Source organism: Cupressus sempervirens, chromosome 9 (assembly GCF_028749045.1).
Source record: "Cupressus sempervirens isolate cs-2001-9-10 chromosome 9, ASM2874904v1, whole genome shotgun sequence".
Taxonomy (NCBI): domain Eukaryota; kingdom Viridiplantae; phylum Streptophyta; class Pinopsida; order Cupressales; family Cupressaceae; genus Cupressus; species Cupressus sempervirens.
Window position 1 is genome coordinate 647,338,602 of NC_143126.1, and position 18,708 is coordinate 647,357,309.

Sequence of the window (18,708 nt, forward strand, 5' to 3'; positions counted from 1 at the left end):
TGCATCGATTGGGGAATACATACAATAGTTCTTTGTAGTATGAATTTTCTTATATTCAGGCCAAGTGAAGGGTGAGGAAAGGGGATCAACTATGGTAGAGGATTTAAGTGTAATGGTGCAACGCACTTTGGAAGGCTCTCATAAAGGTCCCTACTAAGTCAACGAAGAAATCCTAGTTTGATTGTTTTGCTCATTTGGTTCATTGGGTAAGAAGCTCTTAAACTCTCCTTTTTAGATATGAGAATTTTGAGATCATTTTCTCCCACCACAATGGTTTGTTCTTCATAGCAATGGTGGCAAGAAATATATGTTTCTTTCGGCTTTTTTCCTTTGCAGCTTGGCGGCAATACATTATAATGCAAAATAGTCATACAAGATTAGTAAACCATTATTAAACTTGAGATGGTATTTAGTTATATTTTACATTTTAAAATTTTGTGTTTAAGAATTAGTTTGTAGCTTTTGTGATATAAACTGTTTTAAATTGTATTTGATTATATGAAAGTGTATGACGATTGGAGTAAAGATTTTTCTTGGTTAAAAGAATTATTTAGAAGTAATTTTATTTAGAATACTTAAAGAAATATAAATTGTTATGTATATAGTTTATTTTAATTAGATGTTATATGAAGGGTAGTTAGGTTAGTTGTTTTGGTAATTTGTTTCATAATTGAAATTTTATTTTAATGGTTAGTTTTAATAATTTTCTTTTTGATAAATTTATTGGGTTCTTTTTTAAATATAATTATTTCTTTTAGAAATAATAAATTGGGTTGTAATAGATTTCTAAATTACTCATTTACTTTAGTTTATTTCTTATTGTGAAAAAGTAAGTACAAATTATTTATTAAAATATTTATATAATATGTAAATATAAAAAAAATATTATTTTTAGTTTGTTATAAAGATTTCTCTCGGTTTTGGCTTTTAAAAAAAATGTTTCCTACCTTGATAAAGAGGCGGTGTTTAATTTAACAATGGTAAATAAAATATCAATAATTTGATACCCTTGTGAGCTTCGGAGTCAGAGACGATGACGAAAGGAAAGAAAAGAGAGTAATCAATGACACGAACAATGAGAGCTCTATATTAGAGTCTAAGGTGAACGAAAAGATTAGTGGAGTTTTTTGTGGTGCTTGTGGAGGGGTTGAGATTTTGATATTTCAAGGCTTATACAGTTATGTGGTGATGGGTTGAACGAGATAGGGAGAGATAAATATAGATAGATAGGGATATAAAAAGGAAGGAATACAAATACATAAAGAGACATATCAATAGTGTAATATAAAGTTAGGTATCTAAGGAGACTTAGAGAGAGAGAGAGAGAGAGAGAATAATGGAGGGAGATGGGTAGAGTTAGAGGGATATGGAGAGAGAGGGGGGAAGAGATAGGGAGATATAAGGATAAAAAGAGGGCGAAGTGCATAGGGAAGATTGAGAGAGAGAAAGGAGATGAAAGGTATGGAGATGGAGATTGAGAAAAAGAGGGATATGGAGGGGGGAGAGGAAGATAGAAATAGAGTGATGAGATGGGAGAAAACTAGATAGAGATAGAGATAGATAGACAGAGAGGATGAGAGGGTGAGACACATTAAGAGACAAATATTGACTTTCCATATCTCTGCCCGTGTACCCATTGCACACTAAGATGCTAGTTATATAAATAATATTATTTGCTAAATAACCTAGCAATTAACCTAACCAACCTCCTTGACATATGAACTGCATAGAGGTGCGATGGAGTTAAAAGATAATTCCGGTCGTGACCCACGAAGCAAGGATGTGTCTTTAATGATGAAATTCAACGCGTCTTTAATGATGAAATTCTTCCCACTGACGTCTTCGAGGACGTTAATAAATGACGATAATGATATCCAACAAACACGGGGGAAGACATTAGCAGGACATAGCGAAGTTGCAAATTTCCCGAAATACTGTACGGCACGTTGTACATGCAATAATTCTATGGTGGTCTTTGGATTGAATCTATACCGTTCAACTTTGGAAATTTGCCAGAGTTCGAAGGAGTTGACAGTAATTATACCCAGCGTGCTGGGTTCTTTTGGGGGCAAGGAAGTGGTATAGTCAAAATGGAACACTATTTGAAAAAATATTTATATTTTGGCTTTTACAGATTAAATGTTGCCACCAAAATCCTATGTATTGGAAGCACAGAAAGCTCCGCCCTGCAAGCCAGCACTCTTATATACAATGGTTGAAGGTTTAGAAGCCATCAAAACCCACATACGAATTCTAAAGAGACCTAGGAAATGGCCCGCGAAAGGTTTTACTTATCAGGAGAGCCGAGGAAGTTGTTTTGGTTCCTCCTCCTGGTAACTCTAATAACCATACTTATTTATACAGTGTTTGAATTTAGAAGTCCCCCAATTCTGCCATCCAAGGGTGATTTTTTTGTCAGCTCGCCGCTGCTCTGGAAGAAACCCCATAACGTCTCTATGCTTGAAAATCCACTTCAACCAAAACCCACAAAGTACATTAAAACTTCTCAGCCGCACAATAGTTCAGAACAACGAGCTGGACCATACCACAATTGGGGTTTGTTCCAGGCAGACTTCCAGCAAATGCTTCGTAGCTTCAAGATTTATGTTTATCCTGACATCTACAACAACAACTCCTCTTTTGCCGGGATTTTTCTACCCCACCCAAACCCGTATGATCGAAAACTGGGAAACTATTTCAGTGAACACATGTTCAAGATCAACCTTCTTAGTAGTCCTTTTCTTACTTCCAATCCAGAGGAGGCTCACTTCTTTTACCTACCATTTTCCATAAATTCTCTCAGGAATGATCGTAGAGTGTTTTCTGAGGCAGCCATTGCTCAGTTTGTGGCAGATTATTCTAAGAACATTAGTGAGAGCTTTAGGTTTTGGAACCGGTCCCAAGGGGCTGACCATTTTTATGTATGTTGTCACTCTGTTGGAAGAGATGTCGCTTCCAAGTTTGTAGACCTGCACAGGAATGTAGTACAAGTGGTATGCTCTTCCAGCTACTTCCAAAGATTCTACGTTTCTCATAAAGATGTAGCCTTGCCGCAAGTATGGCCTCGGCTGCCAGAAACAAATTTAGTTCCTCCAAGTGAAAGGTATTATTCATTGCTTTGAATATGTTTCACTTTCCATTTGGTTTTGATCTTTATGTCGAATGGCTTGGAGTTGGTTGTAGGAGTTCTTCAATTGGGCGTCACTGTTTACTAGGTTTTGTCACGTTTTTCAAGCAGTTTTTTCTTTCGGGTTGAAGAACATTTGGATTACAGTTTCACTTTGGGACTAGATATATGACGGGTCATCCCTTAGCGGTATTTTGGTAAACAGCTTGTTTTCAATATTGAAACCTTGCTCTTGTAATATAGGAAGGTCCGAGGTATTACATAATCGTCTGTTTTTGGATATATTTCTGAAATTGTTAAATTAATGATTTTGTGTTGCTGTTAATCTGCCTTCGCTCTGACCCCTGCTAGTAAAATGTAACTCTTTATCATTTATTTACATACGCACCCACATTTACATTTTTTATTGACTTGCTATAGTATGAAGGACGGTGAGAGTGGAACTTATATAATTTCATGGCAGTGGATATAGATTCTCAACAAAAACTAAACTGGGAGTTTCAGCCAAAAAACGTACATCCCCTGTTTCTTATTCAAATGTCTTGCAATACTGTATCAATCAGTAATATCAGATTTCCACAATCCATTTGTAAATTACGGAGTTCACTTCTGGATTTAATAATATTGTATCTATTCCAGAAATTGGCGAGAAGAGAATTCTAAACTCTGTACGTGGGGCTATTGATCCTTAACGAAAAGAACAAACTGGGATAGTTAACTGGGGTAGTTAACGTAGATAAATCAAAGAAGATATTGAATCTTAGGATTGATGTTATCAATTTCATTCAAAGTCTCAAGCTCATATGGTTTTCTTTGGGTGTTATTTTAGGAGCATATTTCAGTAGATACACGGAATTTTCTAGTTGGTCGATTTTGTTTGCTATGTGCTACATCTTAGTGAATCCTTTGAGCCGACACCCTCTTTGGTAAGGAAAACTCCGTTTTTGCTTGGACATAGGTGAAGACTACTGGAAACATGCTGTTGGAAGGATGGGATCGTCACTGGATCATTGCGATGTCCTCGCCTCTAGTGAGTGCATTCCAGCAGTCTTTCTTCTTGGGTCATCATCATTGCAACCGGCCCCACCTCACTACTAGACCATGGCTTACTTGACAAATTAGATCATTCTTTTCTTAACCTATCCTATTTTCTTTTCTGTTATGTACCGTCTGCCTATGAATGCTGGCTTCGCTCTAATTTGTCTTGTATTAGCAATGTATATCTTTTCAACAATTGCGGATCCAGTTTTGAAGGCTCCTCACAGTTTCTACCACTTTGTTGGTTGGTGATGGTTGTGGAAAGTTCTCCAGTTCTCCATCAGTGTCTCACTTATGACGATGACAATTGATATGCTTATACTGTCTCTTAGTTGTTCAGTGTTGAAGTTCCGAGCATTTTGAAGAGTTATTGACTTATTTTACAGAAAAATGATGGCTAGAGTAATTTCAAATTTGTTCGATTTTTTATGACGCTTCAATATTCTTTGCCTACTATGAAGTTTTGAGTAGTTTGTTGCTAGAATGTTTTGGAAAGCAACTTTTGTTGCTTATGAGTGAAAACTGGTGAGGATCCAGAAAGTTGGTCCTTCGTGTAATAGGAACTTGCTCCAATGATGTTTGTGTGGAAATGTAGGTCTCCATAAAATGGAGGCTTTACTTCTTTATGTATGTTCCCTGGCCCTAAATGTTCTTGTTCATCAAGCTCCAATCCTGTGTATTTGGAAATCATGAGCCTTTTTCAAGTACAAGGTTTGGGATGGTTAATCCTCCAATATAGTCCTGCAGTCAAGACAAAGCTTCAAAACCTTGTGGCTGTGGTTCTTGATGCAAATATTTTGATAGAGCAGTAATTATTGTTCATGGCAGCTGGAGATACTCTACAATCAAGACTTGCGTGGCTTCAATTTGAAGTTTTTTCTCTGCCCAATGCTTCCCTTTGTTGAAGAGGATATTTCCTTGCTGACAATTGAATGATAAGGGAAACTTGAAAATATCTATTGCATCCAGTTTGGTTGATTCCTATTGAGACTTCTGGTAGCCAAGGTAGAAATCTATGATTTATAAGGGCTCGTCCTTTCCAGGATTTTGGCTTAGGAGAGTTGGGCTTTTGAAGCACAATTGGTTTCACAAGTGTTTTGTGAAAATGCCAAATCAATGCATTTTGGGTATAAATTATAAAAGGATTATATGGTTTGGCTAGTCTTTTTAGGGAGAGATTTTTCTAGTAATCTTGCTATTACATTGAGATGACACTTTTGTTCCTTAAAGTTATAAAACATGCATTATAACAACATAAGATCACAACACCTTTGGAAATGAGTCAAAATAGGATAATCGTGATTAGAAGTAGCTAGTTGGGTACCCCTGAGGCAATAATGGGTGAATATGGATTTAGCCACATTCGACTATAGTGAGGATGCTAGGAGGTGGCTATTAGTTGACCTCTATATGGCTCAATGATGAATGCAAAGTCCTCTATTGTTGCGTGCAAGTTAAACAATCACTTAATAATCCTCATTATTATGTGAAATGTGTCCAAGAGGTGTAGGAAGAATTTTTCGGCTTAATATGAAGAATTCTGATTCTTCTTTCCATCATTATGCCATTCGGATGAACCAATTGAGGTACCCATTTTTAGCTTGTGAAGACCTTACATTTTACCATCTAGGGTGTTTAGTGGCCCATGAGTACCCTAGGAGCACAGTAAAAGAGTGCCAAACTTTTACATGCCTGCATGTGAGTATGTGCATCCCTTTGGCATCATCATGACTTTTTCTTGATATATGCACCGGAGGCTTGAGTTCAACAGCCCATGCAGCTTGTTAATCGACAGTTGTATGAGCGATTAAAAGTTGGCATTGCTAGGTGATTATTTTAAAGGAAAGACACCTTATTAGGTAAATAATTTGTCTTTTGGATTTGATTGTGTGCGCTTTTTTTACCATCAACGTTTCGGATCATACTTCTCTATTCCTGCACTTTCTCATCCTGATGATGGATCATGTAGTATGATCCGAAACGTTGATGGTAAAAAAAGCGCGCACAATCAAATCCAGAAGACAAATTATTTACAAATGGATTGTGGAAATCTGATAATGTTAACCTTATTAGGTATCAACAAATTGAATGAGTAAATAATGCAATGATCCTACACTATTCTATTTAAATGACCAAGATAGTTTATGTGAAGACAATCCTGCACCTTTTGTTCAAGATCATGCAACCACTGGATCCTTTGTTCTCCCCCCTTGCCCTCAATTCCCTAATAGTAAAAGAGGAGGTGACCTTGTAATAGCTTCTATTTATCAAAAAGGTTATCCATCTATTTTGAAATTGCCACTTCAACAATACCAAATATTCTAATAATACCTTACTTTGTCATGTATCATTGAGTAGTAGTTTGGTGTTCTTATTGACGTATTTAGCTTGTCAAAATATTATGCCATAACGATAGCCTAAAAAAGCAGTTGCTTGAAGGAATTACTGCATCTCCCCTATCCCCTGACAAACTGTGGAGTTGTCATTTGTGTGTGTCGTGCCCCCTGACAAAATAAAGGGCATCAACATTACCTCTGATCTTCTCTGGCCTTCCAGATAGATTGGGTTGCCATTCTTCTTGGAGTAAGGTATTGATATAGCTTCTTCCAATGTTGGGTTTCCTTTCCAAACACGATACAAAGGTCCAGTTATTCATTCATTCCTTAGTGCTCAGTGAAAGATGGAGGTTCTATCCCTAGAGATAGGTGGGTCTGGGGTGTTTTGGTGAGGGAGTGAGAGCTACTATGCTTCTAATTGGAGTAAATTTATCTGCTAGGAAAGACACATTATATACTTTATATCACTAAATGGGTCTACCTATTAGGTGTATTTGCTATTGGACTTGTGAGATGTATTTTTAAAAAAAATTGATTAATTATAAAAGTTGCAAATATATCTAACTATAGACGTAGACATGTAATTATTTCAATTTGAAACTGAGAATTCACTGAGAAAGCAGATGGAAATTGTGTTATATCCCAATTTTTGACCTAATATAAAATATAGCTGTTAAGGTTCACACGAAGTCAGTTGACAGTGAAATTGGTTATAATCTTGTGAAATGATAAGATGGTTAGTCGTTATAATTTCATGTGAAGATAACATGCTAGTTGATTATTTATCACAAATTCATGGAATTGAAAAGGTAGCTAGCCGTTATGATTATTTATAACTTGTTATGATAATATGATTTATTTACGGAAAAATTCCTTGCAGGAAACACGTTGAGGGGGTGGAAGCACTGTCAGAAAAGAATTAGGCATAGGAGCATCACCATCATTGGGCAGATGGGTTGAGTACCTAGCGACTTGAAACAGGATACATCTATGGTACCCGCATGAGATATTAAATAAATAATTTAAAATGTAAAATAATTTAATTAAAATAATTAAATTGAATTATAAAACGTACCTCAAAGGATTTAACATGATCTTTCACCTTATTATTATAATAGATATATCTATATACGTACATATAGATATAAAAATGAAATGACACCATTTATTATAATAATTTAATAAAGTGATGTCACCCTATTAATATATACATGTACATATATAAATATAAGATTATAATAATATTTGAATTATAATAACATTCAAATTATTATAATATTCAAATTATAATCTTCCAATTCTATTCTTTTTTTTTAATATTCTTTGCTTTTAACCGATTAACACTTGGCATGATAAACTGACAATAATCTTTTAAGCATTGTCAGAAAAGAATTAGGCACATGAGCATCACCATCACTGGGCAGATGGGTTGAGGACCTACCCACTTGAAACATGATACATCTGTGGGACCTGCTTGAGCTATTAAATAAATAATTTAAAATGTAAAATAATTTAATTAAAATAATTAAATTGAATTATAAAACGTACCTCAAAGGATTTAACATGATCTTTCACCTTATTTTTACAATAGATATATCTATAGACGTACATATAGATATAAAAATGAAATGACACCATTTGTTATAATAATTTAATAAAGTGATGTCACCCTATTAATATATTTACATGTACATATATAAATATAAGATTATAATAACATTCAAATTATTATAATATTTGAATTATAATCTTCCAATTCTATTTTTTCTTTTTTAATATTCTTTGCTTTTAACCGATTAACACTTGGCATGATAAGTTGACAATAATCTTTTAACTTGCGGAAACCAAGAAGTCACGATTTTATTCTTATTATGCGGAAACCGTGAGAAGAGACAGATATATATTTCATTCACCCGACTTTTTACTTGCTATGTTTTCTTTTCCAGTATTATTACCACCTTTGCATAACATCCAACCTTCATTATTTTATTTGGAGTCGGGTGAGAAAATGTAATGTCCCCTCTTTAGTTCGACATGGCATTGATCATGGATTTGCCTATTCCAGACTCTCATAGGCAAATGGTGTGGAAAGAGAGTCAATTCTGCAGATCAGATAGTCATATCTTGCTCTTGAAGAAGTGTTAAGAGGTTATATTTTATCATTATGTGATATTGGGGCCCACATGTTATAATTTTAATTTGAGTTGCACTTTTTATTTTATAAAATTACTTTATTATAAAAAGTGCATTATAATGAGAATTTATAAAGGATGTTTCTAGAAGTTCTAGCAACTTCTTAGAAAAGTGAATAAATAGAGGGCTGGGCCTCTCATTTGGACATGCTTGGATTGGAGAACTCTTCTACTTTTTCATTGTGAAGACATTTGTGGACTTTGGATTTGCAAATTATTCGATCTTTGGGAACGAATCACTCCCTTGGATTGGCGACTTTGAGGGTGTGAAATATCACCTGAATTGTTGCATAATTGGAGTTGGTATTCAGCCATCTCATTGGAGCTTATTGAGAATTCGTTGTTAGGGTTTGTTTTTGGATGGAATAAGGATTTCAGATTTGCCCTATCGTTGGAGAAGCATTTGACAAGAGTTTGAAGACAGAATAAGTGCATTTTCAGAATTGGCAAAGCAGGGTTCGGAACCACATAATTGCTCATATCTCCTCAACCCCTTGGAGTTATTTTTTATGGTTTTACAGGGTTACTACCTAACCCTAGGCGCCCATTTTCCTTGCATTTGGGGGTCCCAAAACCCTAATATTATTTTATTTCAGCAGCCGTACAGGTACGGCCTGGTACGGCCCTGCTAGTTTGGGCAGCAGCAGCAAATTGAGGATAGTTTGGGGGTGCGGTTGGAGGTCTTCAACAACGATCTGCAGCAAAACATGGTGTTCTTCCATAGTTCTTCAAACCAGGTTCTTGCATTCTGAAATATATGTCAATTTTTGGGTAAATTTGCTGTCATACAGTCATTGTAATAATCAGACCAGAATTGGTAATAAAATAATTTCAGAATTTATGGCATTGTAATTGAAATATAGTTCAATGGCTTTATATATATTGTAATTCTGTGATTATATTCTGAAAGTATCAAATCTGAAATTACCATATTCTGAATATTGTTACTGTTACACGCCAAGTGTTTGACAAAATTCCTAAGTTCAGTTTGAGGGTTTCTGTGGCCTTTATAGAGAGGGTCATTACAGTGGTATCAGAGCCGGAGGTCTCGAGGTCGAGACCCACGGAGCGTGGTGGGCTGTGATGTCCCCAGAGTGGGCCCCTAACGGAAGGTGACGTAGGTCTGTCCGTGCGGTTTGTCGCTACCACGTGTCCGAGGTCCTCGCCAGCGAGGCTATCCTGGGGTTGCCCCCTTAACGCAGGGAGGTGCCGTTTACTAACAGTTCGGGCTTTTGGTACAACGGTTACTAACTTGGTATCAGAGCCAAAGTCCTGCCATCCTGTAGGGAATTTGGAACAGCTGGGGAAGTGTTTGACGAAATGTCAAAACACTAAAATCAGAGCATGCGACAGAAGCCTTATAATTTTCGCAATACCAAAGCAAGACAAGATAGGATTTCAGACCTGCGGAGCGAACAGTCTAGCTCATCTATCCAGGTGGACATAGAATCCAGTCATACTGACACAGGGGAGGTATTCTTTGATCAAGACTGCGACTACAATATGGATAGAGGTGGGAATATTGGTCCAGATCAGCGAGAGGAGAGATTTTTACAGTTATTAGACACTTTGGCACAGGGACAACGATTAGCAGAACAGAGAGCACAGGAACAGAACCAGAGAATGGAGCTTATGATGCAGATGATGGCTCGACAAATGGGGATGAACGCTAACATAGGTGGAGGAAATAATCAGAATGGTCACAATCAGAATGGGAATAATCAGTATGAGATACATAATGGAGGCGAACAAATTGGGAACAATTTCGGTCATGCCCCCCAGCAAGCTAGGACAGTGAGTTCGAGGCCTATGATTCCTACGTTCCTTCCTAGAGCTCCAGAACAGCCGGTACCAGAACCCCAGATCACTGACATACAGGATCAGCTAAGGAGAGACTGGGAAGCAGGAGGTCAAGATTTTACAGCTGCAATCACCTTTAGAGAGTATATGGATGTGCGGATGAAGCATATGCCTCGTGGACAAGACAGGACTCAGAACTATGAGCTACGAAAGAAAGTAGGCAAACTACAGTTACCATATTATGATGGCTCGGGGAAGTCTATAGCAAGAGCTTGGGTTCAAAAGCTTGACACATACTTTCAATTGAACCCTATGTCTGAGGAAGAAGCTATTAAGTATGCAGCAATTCACCTGGATGGGTTAGCACACGAATGGTGGCATCATGGTATGATCACTATGGGTCATGCACACATTACCTCATATGTGGAGTTTACGGAGAGACTGATTGAACGTTTTGATAAGAAAGATCCAGAACTCCATTTCAAGGAATTAGCCCAGCTTAAACAGTGGGGCTCATTGGAAACATACATTTCAGAGTTTCAGAAACTTGCAGTGTTAGTAACAGATGTATCTGAACGAAGGCTATTGGTTTTATTTATGGATGGGTTAGTTGATCCGTTGAGAGGGTGGATTAAAGCTCTCAACCCTCCCACTTTGCAGGAAGCCATTAAGAAAGCTCGTGACATGGATTCCTCTTCAGCTTCTAAAAATAAATTTCAGGCAAAGAGTTTCCCTTCAGGAAAAGATAAGGACAGGAAACCCTTTCATAGAGAGGCACAACTACCTAAGGAAGAAAGTAAGAGGCTAGACAAGGAGACACTTAATGACTTGCGTAGGAAGAAGCTATGCTTCTATTGCAAAGGCCCGTATGAGTACGGCCATGACTGTCCTATGAGGCCAAAAGGGAAGGCCAACGGGCAATGTGGGCTTATTACGAAGGCTCAGATTCAGATGGTTCAGAACATCATGATCAGGATCCTGATGAAGCAGAGGGAGAGCAGGAGATAGACAGTGCAGGGCAAAGGCAGGAAACAGAGCTACATTTACAGGAAGCACGACTGTCTAGTATCCAGAGAGAGGGATCTTTCAGACTTCGGGGAGTCTTGGCTGGACAGAAGGTTATTACATTGTTGGACACAGGTGCCACGCATAATTCCATTGATGCACGATTTGTAGAGAAGCGTGGACTCATTACTGAGGAGTTCGAAGGACTAAGAGTCAAGGTAGCTGATGGATACACTCTTCGTTGTGACAGGATGGTACGAGACTTACCTTTGCGCTTGAACAACTACGAGTTTAAGGCTGATTATCATGTGGTCAACATGGGTGACATGGACATAGTACTTGGGATGCAGTGGCTACATTCATTGAAGGTGGTTACCCTGAGATTAGAGGATATGGAGATACAATTCGAAATAAATGGTAGGATTCATGTGCTAAAGGCTATCCGTAATGGAGACATCAGGACTATCTCATTTAGGCGGCTGGAGAGATTAACTAGGCATAATGATATAGAGTGGGCAGCAGTTTGTGCTTTGATACCTACACAGGAGGAGCAACATAAGGCGGACTATCATCCTGATATTCAGAAGTTGAGGATTAAGTACGAAAAGGTATTCAGTGAGATTCCACCAGGCAGGCCACCGGACAGAGGCATTGAGCATATTATTGAGCTGGAGGAAGGTGCTAAACCTATCATGGTCACACCATATCGACATCCAAAGCGACTCAAGGATGAGATCGAAAGGACCATTGAGGAGTTGCTAGCGATGGGGCACATCCGACCCAGTAAGTCATCTTTTGCATCTTCTGTTGTTTTGGTAAAAAAGAAGGATGGAACGCTTCGGATGTGTATTGATTACAGGGCATTAAATAAGAGAACCATTAAGAACAGGTATCCTATTCCTCGCATTGATGAGTTGATAGATGAATTGCATGGGGCCTGTTATTTCACGAAAATTGATTTGAGATCAGGATATCACCAGATCAGAGTCCGTGAACAGGATATTGAGAAAACTGCTTTCAGATGTCATTGTGGGCACTTTGAGTTTGTAGTCATGCCTTTCGGCCTGACCAATGCACCTGCCACTTTCCAGTCCACTATGAACAGAGTTTTCCACCATCAGTTGAGGAAATTCGTGCTGGTGTTTTTTGATGACATTTTGATCTATAGCCGATCATGGCAGGAGCATCTAGAGCATTTGGAGACGGTGTTGAGCATTCTACAGAAGGAGTCCTTGTATGCAAAGGAGTCCAAATGTGACTTAGGGATGACCGAGCTGTTATATTTAGGACACATCATTAGTGCAGAGGGAGTGCGGATGGATCCTGAAAAGATTCGCGCTATTGTTGATTGGCCTCCACCAGAGAACCTTACACAGTTGAGGGGGTTCCTTGGTTTATGTGGTTTTTATCGCAGGTTTGTCAGTGGCTACTCACGACATGCAGCTCCCATGACAGATTTACTGAAAAAAGGGGAATTTGTGTGGACTCAGAAGGCACAGGACTGTTTTATGAGATTTAAGGAGATAATGACTACGTGCCCAGTTCTAGCATTACCTGATTTCACGAAGCCATTTGAGCTTCAATGTGATGCATCTGGAGAGGGAGTAGGTGCTGTACTTATGCAGAATAAGCACCCCATAGCTTATGAGAGCAGGAAGCTCAGAGGCCCTGAGCGTTCATTCAGTATATATGATAAGGAGATGTTGGCCATCATGCATGCTTTGGCCAAATTCAGACAATATCTTGTGGGTAGCAAGTTTTGTATGAAAACTGATCATAACAGTCTGAGGCATTTCTTGGGACAGCAGGACCTGAATGATCGCCAACAAAAGTGGGTAAGTAAGTTGCAGGCATATGATTTTGATATCTCATATGTCAAGGGAACTCAGAATGTTGTTGCAGATGCTCTATCTCGAAGGCCACACCTCACTCTTATGGTTCAGATATCAGAGGATTGGCGACACTTGATTATAGCAGAGTATGCCAGGGATACATGGGCCTCCGATATAGTAGAGGGAACAGTGATTGATACTAGATACACACTTGTAGATGATTTGATCATTTACAAGAACATGATTTACCTAGTCCCAGGATCGAAGGTTAAGCAACTGATTATGAGAGCACTTCACGACTCACCGACAGCAGGCCATCCCGGGTACTTCAAGACTTACAAGTCGGTTCGAGAGCGGTTCACTTGGAAGGGGCTGAAAGCTGATGTTTTGCAGTATGTTCGAGAGTGTCATGTTTGCCAGCAAAACAAACAAGAACACAGCTATCCGGCAGGGCTCCTACAGCCACTTCCGATTCCCGACAGGAAGTGGGAATGCATCTCCGTGGACTTTATCACAGGTTTGCCCAAGGTACAAGGACAAGATTGTATTTATGTGGTGGTAGATAGATTAATGAAATATGCTCATTTCTTTCCTATCACCACTACACATTCAGCAGCTCAGGTGGCAGAGGTTTTCTTTCGGGAGGTTTTCAGATTGCACGGCTTGCCTCAGAACATTGTGAGTGATAGGGATAGCTGTTTCATAAGTCACTTTTGGCAGGAGGTATTCCGGTTATGTGGCACGGAGCTTACACCCAGCACTAGCTATCACCCACAAACCGATGGTCAGACAGAAATTGTGAACAAATGGGTGGAAGGGTATTTAAGGAATTATGTGGCAGCTCAGCAGCGAGCTTGGGTCAGATGGATATATCTCTGCGAGTATTGTTACAATACTACATATCATATGACTATACAGATGACACCCTTCATGGCACTTTACGGTTATGAAGCACCTAGTTTCTTGGATTTGTTGTTGAGCAACAGCCGGGTACCCAGTGCAGGTGAATTATTACAGGAGAGTAAGGATATAGTTGCTACCCTCAAAGACAATATTGCAAGAGCTCAGAACCAGCAGAAGCAGTATGCAGACCAGAAGAGAACTGAGCGTAGTTTTGAGGTAGATGATATGGTTTACCTCATGTTGCAGCCATACAGGCAATCTACTCTTAAGAAGAGTGGTGCAGAGAAACTTAAGCCACGCTATTATGGACCATTCAGGATTATCAGGCGAGTTGGTGAAGTGGCTTATGAGTTGGAGCTTCCCGCAGACAGCAGAGTGCACAATGTGTTTCATGTGTCACGCCTCAAGAAGGCGTTGGGTCAGAATGTGGTGCCTTCTGCAGTATTACCTCCTTTAGACGATGAGGGAAAATTGATTTTAGTACCAGAATCCATCGTGGAGAGCAGAGAAAAGCAGCTTCGTAGAAGGGTGATCAGAGAATACTTGGTTAAGTGGAAAGATTTACCTGTTGAGGATGCTACTTGGGAGGGGGAGGCTATTTTGCAGCACCCGGTGTTGAGATTGCTTGAGGCCAAGCAATTTCAGGAGGGGCGGACTGTAATGTCCCCTCTTTAGTTCGACATGGCATTGATCATGGATTTGCCTATTCCAGACTCTCATAGGCAAATGGTGTGGAAAGAGAGTCAATTCTGCGGATCAGATAGTCATATCTTGCTCTTGAAGAAGTGTTAAGAGGTTATATTTTATCATTATGTGATATTGGGGCCCACATGTTATAATTTTAATTTGAGTTGCACTTTTTAGTTTATAAAATTACTTTATTATAAAAAGTGCATTATAATGAGAATTTATAAAGGATGTTTCTAGAAGTTCTAGCAATTTCTTAGAAAAGTGAATAAATAGAGGGCTGGGCCTCTCATTTGGACATGCTTGGATTGGAGAACTCTTCTACTTCTTCATTTTGAAGACATTTGTGGACTTTGGATCTGCAAATTATTTGATCTTTGGGAACGAATCACTCCCTTGGATTGGCGACTTTGAGGGTGTGAAATATCACCTGAATTGTTGCATAATTGGAGTTGGTATTCAGCCATCTCATTGGAGCTTATTGAGAATTCGTTGTTAGGGTTTGTTTTTGGTTGGAATAAGGATTTCAGATTTGCCCTATCGTTGGAGAAGCATTTGACAAGAGTTTGAAGACAGAATAAGTGCATTTTCAGAATTGGCAAAGCAGGGTTCGGAATCACATAATTGCTCATATCTCCTCAACCCCTTGGAGTTATTTTTTATGGTTTTACAGGGTTACTACCTAACCCTAGGCGCCCATTTTCCTTGCATTTGGGGGTCCCAAAACCCTAATATTATTTTATTTCAGCAGCCGTACAGGTATGGCTTGGTACGGCCCTGCTAGTTTGGGCAGCAGCAGCAAATTGAGGATAGTTTGGGGGTGCGGTTGGAGGTCTTCATCAACGATCTGCAGCAAAACATGGTGTTCTTCCATAGTTCTTCAAACCAGGTTCTTGCATTCTGAAATATATGTCAATTTTTGGGTAAATTTGCTGTCATACAGTCATTGTAATAATCAGACCGGAATTGGTAATAAAATAATTTCAGAATTTATGGCATTGTAATTGAAATATAGTTCAATGGCTTTATATATATTGTAATTCTGTGATTATATTCTGAAAGTATCAAATCTGAAATTACCATATTCTGAATATTGTTACTGTTACACGCCAAGTGTTTGACAAAATTCCTAAGTTCAGTTTGAGGGTTTCTGTGGCCTTTATAGAGAGGGTCATTACAGAAAAAGAGGCGAGAACTCCCATTTCCGATTCCTTCTTAATATCGTATTCTTCCCTGCCTAATGCGGCATCCTTCACCATCGATGCACTGCTGAATTTCTGCAAGTTCATTCGGAATCCTTTTCATTTCATAGCAGCATCGTCCTAATCCAGCTAGCCATACATGTTCTATTCTTGCTGAAGATTTAAGTAGTATTTATACACTGTATTCGCTTGCAAGCAAACTGAAGAAGAGTTAATACAAATCGCTTAGCAAGACTCCAGAGAGTTTTGGATTTATATCAGGTTATGTGGTAGCCATTCTTAGTTATTGCTATATTCCTTTGTTAATGCAAAATGATTCCCATAGTTGCAGCTGAAGATTATCTTCTTTTATAACTAAATAACTCTAGGGAGTTGTTTACCATTAAGCATAGTAAAGTATCCATGTCGTCAAGAGTTATTATTGCTACTAGTCATCAAAATCCGGATGGTATTTATTTCTGCATGTTTTAAAGAATATAATCTTTCAAATCACAGATTGTGAAAAAGCTGGAAGTACATAATCATTCATGTTCTAGGCATAGCTGTATACTTCTTATCATTTCCTTTTGTTTCCGAATTCCGTAACAGCTAAATTGTAGTTATAATCATCGGATAAAACCTCTTGAGAAAGAGTTATTGAAGATGCAATAAAATCATGATTTAATTATACAATTTAGAAATAAGAGTCAATGATATTTCTGCTAGTTTTTAAGAACATGATCTTTTAAGTCACAATTTGAGATAAGCTAGAAACTTATAATATTCTTTTACCAGTTATGGATCAATAGAAAGAGTGGGTTGCTCTGAGAATTCCAACACCGTGGGACTCACTTGGCTATATAGCCAAGGAAAAGGGTGAAGAGGTGAGAGAAGGGAAATTGCAATAACATGAAACAATATGAGGTATGACATAACAATGTATATCATTTTTAAAAGGAAACATTTAATAGCTCATGCATGATCTTGTTTATTGTATTCTCCTGCTTTCAAGCCGAATGGTGTGATTAGATACTTGGATGTTCAATGGATGATCAAATGTTCCAAGTTCGATTTCGGGTAGGGAGAGCCTTTCTCATTAGAGATTGTTTGGGGATAAATTTTGGTCTAGGGTTGGGTGGTTAAAGCCCCTGACAATGTTTCACCTCTCCCAAAGTTGTCGGACGTACAACAGACAAAGATAAGCTATACAATCAATTGTTTGTCGAAAATAGGTGTTTTTACTTTTATGATGTATATGCAAAACGAAGGTAAGATTAATTGAACTATATCATCGTTTTAGTTATTTTACATTTAGTTCTGAGAGATAGATTTATTTGAAGAATTGATATATCAAACTTTAATTTATATGAATAATAAATATGAGCATATCTCTTGATCTTGAGTTATTGTCACAGTTAAGCAATCAGAAGGAAATGAATGATCCAGTGGTAATCGATGCCCTAATTGATACAGTGGTATCTGATGCCCTAAATGATCTAGTGGTAATTGAAGCCCTAAGTGATACAGTGGTATGTAAAGCCCTAAATGATCCAATGGTATTCGATGCCTTAATTGATACAGTGGTATGTGATGCCCTAATTTTATATAGCGGTATTGGATTGTAGTTGTTTTAAGATATTGTTATAGCGGTATTTTTGGACTAATCTGGGTGATTTGCAGAAGCATTATAGTGGTATTTTTGGACTAATCTAGGTGATTTGCAGAAGCATTCTTACAATGACTTATCGTTTCAAATTCCATGGTATGTAGATTTTAATATCCATAGTAAATTCATTGACGGTGTTTTCAATTCTTAGTTAAGAAATTTTGTATAACTGATTTTAATGGTAAATCTCATTCATATGAACTTAACTGATATAACTATCTTCCTATGAAATTGAAGTAATATTTGTAATTTTTGGATATGTTAGTTGTTAATTAAGACCCGGTAAAACTGGTTATTTCAAATTGTCATGCAAACCTTTTTGCCATGTCATGTGATAATAAACATAATTGTGATAAAATAAGGAGAGATTTCAGATGTTGACAGTTCTTTCAGGGGCTAAAAGGATTGGAAGTTATTCTCCAAATATCAGTGGACTGTTCTCTAGTTTTTTACGATTTAAACTTTTGTTTATTATTTTTTCAATGGTGTTAATGAAATGCAACTTTTGACCTGATAGAATTCAATGTGTTGCCCATTTAAGTATGTGGTAATTTCCTATTTTACAAAATCTGATTTTCAATTTGTTGAATGGAATTTAAATATATTTAGAGAGTCATTTGCAGCTTCATGTCATGTTGCAGTTTGCTCTCTCTTGTATCCTAATGCTATAGTTTGAATGATGAAGCTTTGAATCACTTGCACGTTACTAGATTTGGTGAATGCTTTTCTGTGAGTGGTCAGCTGTTCCGTTGTGTAGACTGCACATCTTTGCCCATTGACAATGAGAATGAGGAGCTTCTATTTCTGATCTTCTTTAATCTTAATGAATTATTGATGTGGTCCTCGATTTTTTTGTTGACACAGAGCTTTTCATTTTCTCCCATTCCTTTCTTTCCCCATTCTTCCTTGTCATCTTCTTGATCCTTTTCTTTTAGGTAAAA

General features: G+C 37.9%; 1 protein-coding gene across 1 annotated transcript in view; it reads left to right on the forward strand.

Moving 5' to 3' along the window:
* Positions 1-1,842: 1,842 nt before the first annotated feature.
* The window catches only part of LOC149540400 (putative glycosyltransferase At3g07620), a 52,525-nt gene continuing 35,659 nt past the window's right edge, over positions 1,843-18,708 (forward strand). Inside the window, exon 1 of the mRNA XM_089801502.1 lies at positions 1,843-3,103. Within this exon, the coding sequence (XP_089657628.1) occupies positions 2,271-3,103 (833 nt within the window). The 5' untranslated portion in view covers positions 1,843-2,270. The remainder of the gene's footprint in view (positions 3,104-18,708) is intronic.